The following is a 16,634-nucleotide window of genomic DNA, read 5'->3' on the forward strand; positions in this document are numbered from 1 at the left end:
CACTTGGTCAACTTGGTGTCCACCAGGACCTCCAAGTCTTTTTCTGCAAAGCAAACTTTAATTTCTACCCAAAAAAAAACCCCAAAGAACAAGTAATTTATATTATATCTATTTATGTGTACTATCATGACTTTCTTTTACTGACTACGATGCAGAAAAATTAAAACATCCAACAGCCACAAAACAACTGAGGACAGATAAGAGCATGGGGGTTTGCATGGGGTTTATTTGTTTTGGTTTTTAATGACAATTAATTTTGCAAATGTGAACAGCCAAAATTTCATGCCAAAGACTATTATACAGAAGGAAGGAAATCACCAAGATTTAACAGCTGGTTGCTGAGTGTAAAACAATAGGGGGGGGTGGGGAGGGGCGGAAAGGAAAGTCAAACAAGTAACCTGTGAATTGATGTAGTTCCTCTTACTCCAAGCCACTCATAGGGCTGGATGATGTGAGAAGCTCCATGAAGAAACAGATACACAGCTGAACAGACCAACACACACTGCACCACAACTCAACTTTTGCTTTTAAGTTTATTGCATTGTTATATTAAGCATTTGTATTTACAGATAATTCTGAATTACTTAGTTACAATATACTGAAACTGTCATCGTGATTCGACTATTCACTTAAAAGACCTTCTACCTTCAGAGTTCAACCCAATTCTTTTACAGGCAGTTTTGGAAGAAAAATCATTAGTGACTGAAAATGCATGAGAAAAACTACAGTAGTCAGGTTACTAACCTGTCTCTCCTGATTTTCTAACATTCCCTCAAAACATGAATGCTATACATATATGGTATGAAAAATACTTGGGAATCTCATGAAATCTGGAACGGTGCTGATTTTTGCTATGTCAAGCCAGCAGTCAAATATACGTATGCATATGTGCATATATATATATATATATATATATATGTCTCTCAACGTACATGCTTATGTGTGCATGTATAGAGAAGCATATATAAATGCATACACATATACACAGTCGCACCCCAAAAGATTCTAAAGGTAAATATGCAGACTTACAAATAAAACCAAATATAAAGATACCAGTATGAAATAGTCCTAAACAAACAAACAAAAAAAGATAATAAATATTCAGTGAGATATATGGCATTATTATAAAGTGCTCTACTAAAATCTCACTTATTAAAATAATGATAAAAATTATGTTCCTTTCAGTTGATTTATATAATTTGATAGAGCCATTAAATATTCCTTCTATATCAGTGACCCTATGCTTCCTTTTAAATTTTAGACAAATAGATAAAAGCAGAAATTAAAAGGCAAAGCAGCTAAATGAAGCAATACTACTGGAACCATCCAGGCTTTTGTCCTCAAATGTATTAATGACTGCAAAATGTCAAACCGTAGAGCAAATGGATTAAGAAATAAAATTCAAATTAAAATTATGAAGCTAAACAAAATTCAAAGACAAACCGAAAACTTTCTATCCTACTTTAAAATAGTGAGGTTTGAATTGTAGAAATTACTGAACGCCTTATTTTGTGCATTCCCATTCTCTTTCCTCACTCATGTGCAATATAGACCCAATGAAACCTGGACTCCAGGTCCCATTTCTCCACATTCCACCCAATATCAAAAGCAGCCTGGCTCGTATATTGCCGTATCTTGTCCAGTCTGCTTCTGCCCATTCAATTTCCAGCCAAACTCACAAAAGGGTGTATCTACAAGAGTGTAAACATTTTAAACAGCTTTATGCCATTTCTTCTGTACCACCAGAAGTTAAAAAAAACCCACAAACATGGCAGTATTGAAGAAAAACAACTTCAGGAAATAATGTGAAAGAACCCACAACGTGAACCTGTCTCACTGGATTAATAAGAAAGCCAATTATCTTTTCATATTTCAGTACAGCAATTTTGGTTTTATTTCCCCCTCTATTGCTGACATTCCTTGTTACAATTGCTTTACTCAACCATGGCAATTTTTTGTGATTATTCCCATGGTTTTATGTCCTTTTAACAGTAAAAAAACCTCACAACAACAAAACCAGTAAACTGTTTATTTTAGTGTCTGGTGGAAAGAGTATCTGCCTGCACTTGCTCCATACCACTTAAGCCCCAATTTGCAGTTAAGTGGGACTTAGCTGGTGAACAGGTCTTGGGCTGACTCTCTGTATGGAGGCAAAATTCATATCAAGCCACTGAAGTGGCTACATCTCATAATGACACTGTTGTCTCTGCTCCCCTGCAAGAACTGAGAGATAACTCAATGCATTCCCTACATCTGGAGAAAGATAGAGAAATAAAACCTAAGCTAATAAAAGTCATAACAGTTGAGCAAGAAAGTAAGTTTGCGGTATGCTACCTGACACATCACCAATGTACATATTCATGAGCTACACGGTAAAGAATGTACTGAGAGAAAAACAATGTCCTCAGTTGGGCTTCAGCAGTTTCCCTCATTCAACACCAGAGTCTCACATTCTGGATATAAAACACCGCTACCTGCAGATTCAGTGCAATTTCCCCTTTCCAAGGCACTTAAAACTACCTAAAACCTGAACTGTGAATATAAGAATGTAAGTCTGTGTACCCTTATTTTTAAGATGTGATCTGACGTTTCTGTCCTACCAAACACACCTTTGCTAGCAAGTTTTTTGGCTACTGTTCTGGTAGTACATGAATTAAGTACATGAGTATCCCATTTATGTTTTCTTAGAAGTAGCATCTTCTAAATTATTCCTGTTCACCAGCATAGTCACCACCTCACTAAACTGCTCTCTGAAAAATCTCTGTCCTTTGTAGAACCATCAGAGATTTAACAGCCAAAAGCACAGGTATATGTAAATTGTGAGGGAGGCTTCATGTATATGAGTATCAGATAAAAATATCAGTTGTTGAGCTAAATATTCTGGTTCAACCTTATCTTTGCTTTGAGTTCCTTTTAATGGACTTTAGCTGCAATACTTCTAGACATACTTTAAAAAACATCAGCACAATAAAGTGATCTGGATCACTGAAGTCAATCTCCTCCTGCTTATTGAACAGCAGCAAAAACAAGACTTCTAATATCAGGTATTTATTTTTATAGGTGTTTCACTTTTTATACTGAAACAGATATAAATGTGGTAATAAAATCATGAAACCAATACAGTAATGTGCCAAGTGTAAAGGCACTCTAATTGTTTGGCATGGGTGCACTTCCAGATTCCTATCTTTTTATGAAGCGAAAAGCTAACTGATAAACACTCTAAAAATTAATGTACAAGCCCCTCCACAAGTTTCCACATTTCACTTTCATTCTAGAAAATCATATATAAATAATTTTGACCAATTATTGAACATGGACATTTGAACCTTTCTTTCTGCTCAGCACATTTGTTACACAAGATGAGCTCCAAGCATCAGATGTTGATAGAGTGAGCATGTTTCTTGCACAGCGGCTTGTCCTTCTTGGAGAAGAAAGTCTGACCCTCCAAACTGTCACTACATACCTGAAATGGGATAAAAAAAGAAAACATTCCTTAGTTCAGATGGGTGAATTACACCAAATGTTATTCAGAATGCCAAATCAACATAAACATCAAGGGTTAAATGCTGGGACAAGCGGCTGCAACCCAGAACCAGCTCCTCTGGACCGGTGTCAGAGGCTCACAATAGCAACACGCCTTCCAAATAACTGGGAAGGTGCTTTTTGTTCGGGCTGGGAGGACTGGAAGAGGTTGTAGCTGTTAAGTCTCGTATCGGTTGGATTAGCACAAGCACTGCTGCTGTGGGTTTGTTTAAAATGTAGAGCAGCTTTACTTACTGAGCATACAAAGCAAGTGTCATGCCAAGTGTGGCCCAGAGCTTCAAGAAACCTGTCTCCAGCTTCAATGGGGAATTCACAGCCATGGCAGAGGGTACCGAAGAGGGCATAGTAATCTGCAAACAAACACAGATTTGAAAGATGAAGCACATGCAGAAAAGTGAGACCGTTCACACAGCAAACCTCCTCAGCGGGTAACTAACTCCTGCCTACAGTCCAGCACAGTATTTGGCCCACGCTGCACTACCCAAAATCATGCAACCATTAGGCTTCTCTCCTAAACAGACTCCAGCCGTTTGGATCAAGTCACTGGAGTTTATTACATGGCTCCTTAAAAAACAAAAAACACACAAGCAAAACCCAGAGATTTCAGCCAGTATAATTATTGCATTTAACAAAAATGTCAGTAGGGTGGCAGGGCGATTATTAGTGACCGGAATCACTGAAAGGTATTTGCACCTTTCAATTGTAGGCACCAGACTGACTTGGTGGCTCTGGAGGTGCCAGGAGAGTCAAGTTCCTCCAGCAGTCTCAGAGAGCAGAGACCTGAATTTCACCCCAAGTTGTCTGGTCTTTTCCACTTGTATCAACTATTTAACACCCTGTTTTTTCCCTGCACAGAAGACAACAGCATCAGTGCTATAACATGAGAGAATGTGGCATCAGCAGGCTACCATGCCAAACACATAATGTCATGCAACACCACGTCTTCATAAGATGAACGACAGAGTGACAACCACAGTGAAGCTTTGGACTCCATCCTTACTAGTAACACTCCGGCTCTGACAGGGGAATTAGGTGTCAGGGGTTGCTTTCAAGTAGCCTTATAAGGAGTGGCAAGCGGGGTACAAGGAGGTTTTATTTCTCTACTAGATTTTACAGAGCTGCTGATGCTCTAGTGCTTGCGGCTGCAAAGCCAACAGACACTTATCACATGTCAAGCACAAGGGAAGAGTCCTGTTTTGGTTTAGTACAGCAGTGTTTTGCATGACGACCTCAAAAAGCATCATCCTAGGAGGCATCTCAGCAGGATGGGGAATGCAATTGCTCTGGAAAAGCAAAGGCTGCCAGTGGCAAGAAAAAGCTCCAGCGATTGCCTCCATTAATCCATGTACTGGCATGAATTTGCAAGTGTTTAAGCAGAAGAAAAGACAATAAAAATGTCAAAGGGTAGAACACCTCTGTCCAAAATCCCTGAAGGACACAGTCTCATGACCACACTGCTTCAGCAATTTGCCATTTGATTTCATCCAGAATCTTTTACTGATATTTTCCTGGTGCCAGTAGTTAAAGCCTTTTGTAAGTTAGCCTGTGGTTCGTGTTGATAAGTTTATTGGCTTTTCTTCTGAAGAAAGGGTAGTAGATAAGGCAGAATGAAGGGCATCAGCCTTCTTTTGTTTTTGCATTCTTGAGTTGCGATACCACAGAAGCCTTCCAAGGCAGACTTCTCATATAGCCACATATCAATGCCTCCTGCACACCACATTTTCAAAAGTAGGTTCCTAACTCTGCACTTGAAAAAAAGAGTTCAAAGTTGTAGATATGTGCACTTTAATTTTAGCATCAACATCCAAAACCTGAGTGTTTCGCAGATTAAACCCGCTTAATATTAATAGCTGATGCTGTGATAATTTCAAATGCAGATTTAAAATTAGAACCCTCCATTGCACTAGGACGAGGGAAAGTTGGCAATGACATTTACTCCTTATTTATTTAAAATTAGTCATAGACTGTTAACTCCAGCTGGACTGAAAGTCTTTGAAGAATGAAAATATCTCAAATTAACATCTAGTTAGAGAGCCAAAGCCATTACAACGTATCACTGCCAATAACACCTCAAAGAATGTGTCTACATTAACTTGTGCTAGCAACATTCCATCTCAGAAACAAACTTTGCGAGAAGTCTAGCATTCTTGACATTTCACCCCAGTGTTTCCTGCTCACAGTATAGGAAAGTGCACATTTCTGCACAAGAGCCGTAACAATAGCACAAATCAATGCACCGCACAACATACAGGTCATTCAGAGGCAGGAATAAGAATTCAATATTAGCAGAACAAACTCCATCAGGAGCTTTCCACTCAAAGGGGAGTTATTGATTCCTCCAGTACTATTTTTGAATCATCGAATGATTTCAAGATTAGGGGCTTCAGATTGCTTCAGGATGAAATTTCACTGTGTTGTCACACTGGAGGATGCTGCTCATGGATCCACTTCCTCTGCGGCTCCATGAACTCAACAGGAGCAACGTTACCCTACTCGTGTCACTGAGTTAGCAATAACCTACTGCGTTCTTTTGTATCTGCCAACACCTCATTAAACCCACTCTGACAGAGAAATTTTGGGTAATTTTTGCCCGATTTCCTCACCCTTTCAGTACCCAGCACCTGCTGCAAACAACTGTGGGATCAAACCAGGAGGAAATCTCAGCTCCAAACAGGTCCCCAGGATTTCATGCTCAATCTCTTCCCGCTCAGTTCACTTCCACCTCTAGTTTAACCACAACGCTCCTTACAGTAGTAGGAAAACACAGAAAAGGTCCCAGTGATGGTTCTAACACAAATGTAAACAGCATGAAATTAAACAATTTTGATATGCTTTTGTTTCTTTTTCAATTTGTGGAATTGTTTTACAAATGCTCTCTCTTTCCTAGCCCAGAAGGGTACATAGAAAGTTTCAAGCAAACTAGGAAAACAACATAAATAAAAACTGTTCATATCAATCAAAAAGGTACGATTGACTAGAAGTGCTAAAAATCAAACCAGAAGCCCTCTGAACATCTAAGTCACATCTCTTGTGTAATATTGCTCACAAGGCTTTCAAGGGTTATAACCATATCACTATATTTTTCCCCTGACAGGCTGTTTTTTTTATCCCAAGCTTATGTTCAACAGATGTTATCACTGATCCTGCTAAAAACTTCCTGGGCAGACTGCTTACTCTTGGAAGTTGCCTCCCAGTTGTGAATAAGGCTATTCAGAGTAAAACGCATTACTCCACTGGCATTTGCTTGTTTAGTAAATAAGCAGATTTACACAGACTCCAGATTATTTTAAAGTCAGCCAGAATGTCACCCGAAAACAACACATACATCTGAAGGCTTAACAGGAGCAATGAGCAAAACTAGTGATAAGAATTCTGCTCCTGCTGAAACTGATGAAGAAATTCGCACTAACTTCTGCTGCAAACTCAAAGGCGTCTACAGCGTTTGTTGGTACTTTGAATTGACATATAAAAGCTCCATGAATTTGCTGGGACACATCTTCTGAAACGAAGCTTGAGAAAAAGGAATTGTTATTTTTTTTCCCAACCTTGTTAAGCTCTGCTTTCCCACACAGCTGCAGTAAAACTTGGTTGTGTTGCTTCTTACCCGTCTCACAGTAGGGATCGCCGTCTTCTAAGTGGAAGACATTATTGCGGATGGGGTTATGACAGGCCACACATACGAAGCAGGAAACGTGCCAAGTTTGTTTCAAAGCATTTATTACTTCCTGTGGGGATTAGAAAAAGTGTTATTAACACATTATTTTGATGTGATGACTAGATTGTGGTGACCATGCCTCCACACTTGATTTGTTTCAAGAATATTTTGTTTCCTACTGCTCCTTTGAAAACGGGTTGTGCACACAATTTCTGCCCATGTTAAACTCAATGAGGTGCTTTGTTTTATGATACGTCTCCTTATTTGTCACAAGCAACCTTTCATTTTTTGGAAGGCTCAGTGTGGAGTTAGGCAGATTTACTAACTAATTTGTTCACCTTTTCAGTTTTAATTAGGATCTCACCCATCACGTTCCCCTGAAATAACAAAAGCAGCATCTCTGACATCTCCTCAAGTCTGGGAAGAGTTAATCAGAAGACATCACATAGAAAATTACAACTGCTCTGCGGTGTTTTGGAAGACGCTAAAGTGCCAAACATGAGTTGAGAATTGTGCTGCCAAAGCCCTGCGTGACCCCAGTTACACAAGCGCCCAGACACATCGCTGTCTGTAGCAAAACAGCGGACACTCAGCTGCCAGGCTCAAATTAGCAAGATTCGTGCCAAGTAGGATAAACGTGTCTTTCTATCTACGTTGCCATTTGGAATATTTCAGTACTAGTAGCCAACTAGCGTGTTCCTCAATGCTCAGCTTTGCTAAGGATGAGTATTTCCACCCTCACCCCCACCCCATTTACACTTTTGTAAGAAGCTGCCAATTAAAAACATTTTGCCAAAGAAAATCCAGTAATCACAACAGCTACAGAACAGCCTCTTGAAAATAGGAGCTGAACTTGGAAGAGCCAAGGAAACTACAGCACCTTTTCTCAGAGAGAACGAAAAGGCTCAACATTAGAAAAGCCAAAGACATGTTTTGTATGTGATGGGAGCCGAAACACTATGCCAGAGTATGTTTGGAAAAATGCAAACTGGGCAAATAAAAGGGAATTTCATCACAGAGAAGCACTGAACACTGTGGTTATTGTTCACTCTGAAAACCAGGCCACTTGCTGGTCACTTACCCCAAGGATCTTCCTCTGGCACTTGGAACACTCAGGGGCGAAGAACTTCTCATAGCAGACCTCGCAGTACAGCGCCCCCTTCTCTTCCACAAATCCAATGTAAGCCATGGAGGTTTTGCAATGAGCACAATTAAACTCTTCTGGATGCCACGACTTCCCCAAAGCCACCAAGAAGGGTCCTCTGATCCGAAAGAAGAGATTTTGTCAGCAAACGTTCCTGGGTTGGCTCCTGCAAAAGCTGTTCACAAATGCATACAGCTCCATCCCCTTTTCCTCCTCCAGGCTCTAAGCATTACATGTCGACTTTATCTATTCCCATTGAACTACCTGCCAGAAACACCTGACCAAATAAATACCAATTGTCTTCGCTTCCTTGCATTTCAGAAATCTTATTTTAGAGCCACATTAAATACAGTGCTGAAGTGGCTGCAAGAGAGAAAAAAGATGTTCCCTACAATCCAAATTATTTCCATCTATTGCAGAGATATTTCACTCAGCGATACGATCAGCTCTCTTTCAGCGTGTATTTGTAAAGAGGCCACAAATGTTCAAATAGACTTGACTCCATTAAGAGCTGATAACATCAGTTTCTTGCATGACAAAAATTCAGTTGCTGTCCTTATCTAATAAGTTTGCTACAGGATAACCCATCTCTGTTGTTGGGGGATTTTTTTGGGGGGGAAGCACATTGGGTTTTTTTTGGTTTGTTTTTTTTTACTTTTCCTTCAGAGGCTGGTTAAAACAGAATCATTTTCTTCCAATACAGAGCCTCCTCTATAATTTGCAAAGACAAAATAATGATACTTTTAATAGCATTTGGCTGGCTAACGCAACAAGTTTAACAGACAAGATAAACCTGCCCCTTCCTCAGTCAATAAAAAATTCTCAGTTTGTTACTCATAAATCCCAAGCACATACCATTTGATCTGTTTTCATCTGAAAACATATGCAGCATGTTAATTTCTCTAATGAATATAATTACTGTAATGTGGTACCTCCAAGGTCCAACCAACACTCAACCCTCCAGAATCTAGGTTTCAGGTGAACTTCATATTTCAAGTTCACCAGATTGCCCTTTTTTGCAAGACAATAAAGATTCCATTCTTTCCGTAGTGCATCACTTTTTTTCTGAGCTAATATGTCACTAAAATAAATAAATAAATAAATAAATAAATAAATAAATAAATAAATAAATAAAAGTGTAAGGTACTAATATCTCCATCCTGTTGCTAAACATTATTTCAGAAATTGAATGAGCTACAAGAATATTTTTGTGCAAAATAAGATTTTCACATGAACAAAGCAACAGCAGCAGAGAAGAAAAAACTGTAACATTTGCTTCCATGGTTATACTGACTCCAAGATGCGCATATAAACAGGCAGGGGATGGAGGGCAACTTCATTGGGAGTAGGAGTCATTATTTCCACTTCTCTTCTACATTTTCTCTGGAGGTGCTACATATTTTCAAAAGGATGAGAAGTCAAAGATAATTATAGAATCATTTCAGTCGGAAGAGACCCTCAGGATCATTGAGTCCAACCATAACCTAACCAATCTCTGGCGCTAAACCATGTCCCTAAGAACCTCGTCTAAATGCCTTTTAAACCCCTCCAGGGATGGTGACTTCACTACTGTCTTGGGCAGCCTGTTCCAATGCCTGACAACCCTTTCTGTGAAGAATTTTTTCCTAATATCCATTTAGGACAACTCGCACACCTTCAGAGATGATGAACCTATTTAATCCATAAGAGTTCCTTCTATTTGCCTCTGATTATCGGAGAGAAAGCAGCAAAAATCTGCTGGAGAGCAGCTCATAGCCCTTCAAGGAGGGAGCCGGGGTCAAGCTCAGCTCCCAGCGGATGCCTGAGCAGCGCAAACACCGACCTAACCTGATACTCTCCTGCCGCTCTACAAGCACCTTTTTACATTGATGCCCTTTTGGTTATGTACTGATCAAACAATACAAGCCCTCATGTGCAACAAACACCACCAGCAAATTACAAAGAAGTTAGACTTGGGTATCAGTTACTATTCATGAAGAGGTGTCACTTACAATAGGTGACAATGGCTTAAGTACTGTCAAGTGGGGCTTCATGCTTTCTCCTCATGCATCCACTAAGGAGCAAAGTTTGTTCCACAGACCTATACGCTCCCCTCCTTACAGGGTCAGCAGCTCATCTTCTTTTTAATGGTGATCAAAGGGGCTAAGTGGGGAGTAGAAGCAAGTGATTTAAGGGCCAAGAGGAGAGGCTGCTGCTCAGGAGTGGGGAACACTTGTGATGGGCTGACACTTGGATTTAACGCCATTCACCACAACTCTTGGGGCCCGGCCATCCAGGCAGGTTTTTTACGCAGCAAAGAGGATACCCAGCAAACAGATACCAACCTGATGACTTGATTACAGTGCGCACACATGGGAGTGCGCTTTCCTGCTGGAATGTGCTCTGCCCTCTGAACCAACGTGTCTTGCTCATTTAGCTGGGGTGCTGTGGCAGATTTTTCGCTCAGGGCAGTTGTTCCAGGTGGTTTAGTACTGTTTGATGTCCATCCACTGGCAGGAGCTGGGGAAAGAGCGCCAAAAGCATTTAGAAGAGCATCTTTCAGTACCAAGTAAATTATCTTGAAATACAAGCAACCAGCAACATTTGCCTAAGACCTTTGTCTACTGTATACCTGCCTGCTTAAAGGAACAAACTAAAAAGCACTTGTGTTCCCCTCCTGCCCTAGCAAGTAAGTCCCAGCTATTTTATGAAATGTCTATGAAATAACACAGAATGCTCTTGGCTAACTTCTAGTGGACAAATTTCAACATACTGAAGAAGTTCGGTGAAAGAATATACAACCTGTGAAGGCATTATTTTGCTTTAGATACAAAAGCTGAAGCCAAGAATATCAGTGTATGAACAGAGATGGGAGAGTATGACATACATACTCAAAACATTTTACAGTGAGCGCAATAGATCATACATCATTACTAACAGGTTAAACAAGAGTACACATTCCATACAGCATGTACAGGAACTTAAAATACAGTACTGTATAAGGGAAACCTATTTCTAATTGAATTTAAACGTTGGTCTAGATCACTAGATACTGCCAATCTGAAGAACTCCAAGGGTCACGTTCACATCCTCTTTATATAAAAGTTGTGACACAAATAAAAACCTGATGATTTCAGAAATGTATACATCCATCCACAGACTTCCATTTGTGCTTGGACTTTCAGAGTCATAAGCTTTCACGGAGTACGAAAAATCCATTTACAAAAATGAAAGGCACAGATGATACTGTTGCCAAGGGTAATGAAGAAACAAACAGTCCTCTGCTTTTCTTTCTCCTCTATTGATACACATACCTTGGTAACATACAAGCTACAGCAACGTGAGTTTATGGGAGCAGTTATTCCCATCAAGCAGAGAATTCTTTTTCCTAGTACGCTAAACCTCCCCCCACATTTCCATAGCCTTTTGTTTGTAACCACAGGAAAGGGAAACTGTGAGTGTTTTACTTGCTGTCCTGGCTTTAGTGCAGCCGGACTAAACCTTGTAAATCAAAAAGTGAAAATAAGATCTGAGTGGAAGCTCAGAGAGAAACAACCGAGCAATGACACAGACACCAGACAATGGAGGATGATGCTTTTGTTGCAAGGATCCAGCTCTTCAACACAAGGCCTGGGCATCGCTATCTAGCTTTGCAAAAGAATTAGTTTAATCTTACAGAAGAAAGATCACCACTCACTACACAATTTAATACATTTAAACATCACAGTGAAAGTGAGTTAACAACCCCCCCTCTACTCACGTGTATTTGTAGGCTAAGGCAACAGAGCTGGAAGAGAAATCCTTTTTAACACCAATACTTCTGTACTATAATTATGCTCGGTATTAATCCACAGATACAAGCTAAATACCTACTTTTGCTTACTCGTGCTCTGTATGAAGAAGCAATACAGCCATACACCTGTTTTTGTCTAAATGGTTGGTGCATCAAATTTTCTCAAATCGGGTCATTTCAAGACTGACATATATTTGGGTTCTTTTCAGTATCTGAAGTAGCAAAAAGCATACCAGTTCACCAGTGGTGTTTGTTTGTTTTAAATGCAAGACTGTTGATTATGTTTAATGAATAATTAATTAATTTACAATATATTGAAAAAAAATAACATTTTGATTCTAGAAACATTCAGCATTCCTGAGTAGAAAGTATTTAGGAATAGACACACTTGATCTTGCACAAGTCGCTCTGCTACTGTAGTTCATTTTAGATTTTAAATGCCTGTTAAACTGAAAACAGGAACAGACAAAAATTGCAAAGGTGGCAGAAAAGCTTTGAAGACATTAACAAAAGTGGTTTTGATGAATAGCACTTTCCTCCTCTGCAATCACACATGGCTTTCTAATTTTCAGGTCCCATTTTACGAGAAGACAAAAATACACACTAAAACCAAACCTGTTTGAAGGCTGCTTTGGCCATAAACCAAACTGCAGCGCCACTTCTAGTATATGGCTAATTTCTGCTTGGGTTATTTGCTGAATCCCAAAGTCCATTCAGACACATCAGCTAGCTCATTTGCACTGTGTAGTTCTTTGAAAAAGTCCTTCTGCTTGCTTAAAGGAAAAACAAAACTACAAACACCAAAATTACTCCCTTTTCTTTGGTCTCATTACAGCTTTCGTTAATGCTGTTTTTATGAATTATGCTTTTCTGAACACTACCCAACTTTAAAGTTACTCCTGGCCAGGAGCAGAATCTGTCTACATAAACTTTCTCTGCAGAGCTGTTAGACAGATCAGTCATTTCTGGGTTATTCAAAGCACTGAAAAAGGAGAGAAGGAGCTAGACCATCATTTTGGGAAATAACTTTGATCTACAAATGACCCTATGCTAAAACAGAAACTCTCTTTTTTAATGAACCACACAAATTAGTACTGTGTTGAGCAAGAGCTGTGGCCCAAGTAGGAGCAATTGGGCATTTAGTGTTGAGGACCAGCAAAGGCAAATGGACCCACTTATTTCACTTCCACCAAAATCAGTGAACTCCAATTGAACACCCAGACCCCCAGCAAACATGGGGCTCCCATGGGATCACAGCCACAATGCAAACGGAATAAGGGGAATAACAACCAACCCCCAAGCCTTCAGATGCTTCTAGGTTTTCCACAATATTTTGGGGAACTGGACAAGAACTACGTTCCAAAAGGCTTTTTGACTGTGATTTGTAAATTTACATCACTATTTGGTCTACTGTGACAGGAACAGTATCTAACTGATCACTGCAAACGCCATCAGCAGCTGAGAACTGAAACAGACAAGGTTGCCTTCTGGTCAAAGATCCTTAAAAAGCAAGACCATAAAGCATTTAATTAAATACTCTCTTCTTCCAGCATCTCTTGAGGCCGGTGTTAAGCCAGGAAGCTCCTGCCCATGCTCACAATTTGTCCCCACACCATTCTCTCAAGGGTATTTTTCTCTTTGCGGGTATTCACATCAAGCCCTTATAGGTCTTGCACAGTTATTTCCCTTCATTTCTTTCAATTCAGATTGTTCATCCTAAAGAAGAGGCATCCGTCTGCTTCCATTGCCTTTAGATCCATACTCTTAGCAAAGAAAATACATCAGTAAAGTACAGTAACAGCTATTCCACCACATTTATTATACTGGTTTCTTTGTTAACCAGTCTTTTATTTTCAGTCTTTTATTTTCCTCATTCCCATCTGAACACCAGCTGGGGGACACCTTTTATTGCCTACTCGTGTCTTCCAGAGGCCACCAACATGCCTTTAACAGTCCAGTCATTTCGCCAAAGGTTCATTACATCTACTGCAACCCACAAAGCATTTCTTTTGTTGGTGTTGGCCTTTTGGGTTGGTTGGTTTATTTTTTTTATTAAAAACAAAACAAAAACCACCACCACAAACCACACCACCACACTATTAGTTCCTTACTTAAAATCCATGTGAATTCTCAGTGTTTTTTTCAACAATATTCCACCTCTTGTAGCTACAGAATTTCAAGTATTATGTCTGTTTGCTTGTCTAGAATGAATATTGATATTTCTCAACTATCCTTATTACTTAAACAGCAAGTTTAACAGTCCTCTACTGGACAAGATGTGCAAGCAGAGAGGAAGGGAACACACACAGAGCTCCTACAATCTCTTCCTCTCTTTTCTCTTCCCTAATCCCCTGGAAATCTTTGACATTGAAACACAACCACACAATGTAAAGAAAAAAAACACCAGGCCCAGAAAACTTACACAGGTGTTTTTTCTTGCAATGAGAAGCTTTCACCACGGCACACCAGTAATAATAATGTAGATACAAATTATTACACTCAATCTAAGCAAAGACCTCTCAACTCCTGGCAGTCAGTGTGAGCTCTCCTGTCATCTGTGCTTTATACTTTGCTTTTTCGATTTTTACATACATGATTTTGGATCGTGCTCTATTCTCAAAGAGTGCTGGGGAGATGCCTTGGTACCCAAGATCTGGCCAGGTGCACCCACATTTTTAATTGGGAATGATGACAGTGTGGGGATGGGAAAGGAAACCACTCCAGCTGCCTCTCACCACATATTTTCCGGGTGCCACCTTTTTTGCTTGAAATGGACAGCACAACTTTTGTAGATGCGGTGAAGAACTATACATTATAATACATAAATAACTACAAGAATTATACACCCCATCAGGAGCTATTCTGCCCTGACTGCCAGAGAGGTTTGATTTCTCTTTAAGTCATGAAAAGGTCTCTGTGGCCAAATTTCGGGCTTTTGCAGGCTTTACTTCACCTTCCCTCTCTTTAATCAAACCTTCAAAAGCACTGTTGATTTGCAATGGTGTATTGTCATAGCTGGCTTTTCTATAACCGAAAACACTCTGTACCCAACTATTAACTTCCTACTTTATTAGGTTTAAGTTTAGCAAACCCTCAGTGTTTGCTTTCATTAAACTCCTTGGTAGGGCTAGTTTAATATTTAACAAAGTTTTAGGCAAGGTAAAGAACTGGCTTTTTTTTTCCTCTTTTTTTCAAAAATCCCAGTGTGACTTTGCCCTCGTTAGACTAACAATAGGCTGTTCCATCGCTGAGCACATGGATAACTGCAAACACTGGCGAAAGCTTTGGAAGACAAAGGGAGAAAGGCAGATACGCGGCGGTGCCAAAGTCACTTTGACAGAGGTTCTCCGGTGCGTAGCAACAATACAACAGCCTGAACTGTTTAACGCTCACTTAAACATAACATCAGACTTCATGTAATATCTATAAATAACAATGCTACTTTAAGCGCTGGGAGTGCCAGAACTTCGTTTTAAAGTGTTCTAACTCAGTGATTTATGCGCTGCTATCAAACTACTGTGTTATAAATGGAAAATATAAAGCTTCATACGTCCAATTTTCTGACTTTTCTTAATATATCTGTACAGTAAGAAATCTTCCTATTCCTTCTCTCCAAACCAAACAGATGGCCGGATGAAGCAACGTGTCTGCAAAGCTCGGCCGTCAGTTCGTTACATTAGCTGTATGTAACACCTCATCCACTCCCAGCCCCGCGTGAAATCGCACAATTCAATGGAGAAGCTACAAGACAAGCAAGAGGGGAGAGGAAAAAAACCAACACACACATAAAACAAACAACAAACAACCACAAGAGCCAAACTCCAAACCCCTGTGTTCAGCAATTCTCCTTTTGCTCCCTATGGAGTCTCAGAAGGGCAGTCAAAGCTAAACCCCCGCCACTGATTAAAGGCAGAACAGGAAGGATTAAACCATTATCATGTCTTTAAATGCCTTGGAAGGCTGGTATGCACCCCATGGAAAATCACAACAGGTGCCACCCCAGCCCGATTTCAAGCAGCCCTGCAACTGGGGGGGCTGGTTCCTGCACTAGTGACCAGCCTTTCAACTGGAAAGGCTCCGGCTGCAAAGCATCTTAATTAAAATGAGTATGGTGGGTTTGGCTCGCTCAGCCTGTCTCCTTGTGATTCGTTACATCACATACCGGCACAAATTTGGCACAACTGGCACAGCTTTTACCGAAAACATGTCTCGAGGAGAAAGAGAAAATGAAGCCCCGTACAATAGAGTTTCTTTACTCTGGAGCGACAGTTAAGAAACCCATTTGGTGTCTTTCTGCAGATAACATTTTGCTTTTAGCTCCTGTTCTAACCTCGATAGCTTGACTACGCAGATTACCTGTCAGTTTCACGTAGCTGATGTTAACTTCAGCAGAGGAATACTGACTTTTCATTTGTTGAACAAATATTAGGCATAATTCTTGGCTGTTTGCACTAATGAAGGGGAACTGATCTGGTGAGTCAGTCCACCAACAGGCTAGCTGCTTTTTAACAAATCAAAGA

General features: G+C 40.0%; 1 protein-coding gene across 11 annotated transcripts in view; it reads right to left on the minus strand.

The window, feature by feature from the left end:
- Positions 1-514: 514 nt before the first annotated feature.
- PDLIM5 (PDZ and LIM domain 5) overlaps positions 515-16,634 on the minus strand; it is a 100,577-nt gene continuing 84,457 nt past the window's right edge. For all 11 annotated transcript variants that reach the window (XM_082051850.1, XM_082051849.1, XM_082051859.1 and 8 more), the window contains 5 exons: positions 10,667-10,841; positions 8,280-8,460; positions 7,148-7,268; positions 3,778-3,893; positions 515-3,463 (listed from right to left, as the gene is read on the minus strand). In XM_082051850.1, the coding sequence (XP_081907976.1) occupies positions 3,374-3,463; positions 3,778-3,893; positions 7,148-7,268; positions 8,280-8,460; positions 10,667-10,841 (683 nt within the window). In that variant the 3' untranslated portion in view covers positions 515-3,373. The remainder of the gene's footprint in view (positions 3,464-3,777; positions 3,894-7,147; positions 7,269-8,279; positions 8,461-10,666; positions 10,842-16,634) is intronic.

The sequence above is a fragment of the Streptopelia decaocto genome (assembly GCF_964273445.1).
Source record: "Streptopelia decaocto genome assembly, chromosome: 4".
Classification (NCBI taxonomy): domain Eukaryota; kingdom Metazoa; phylum Chordata; class Aves; order Columbiformes; family Columbidae; genus Streptopelia; species Streptopelia decaocto.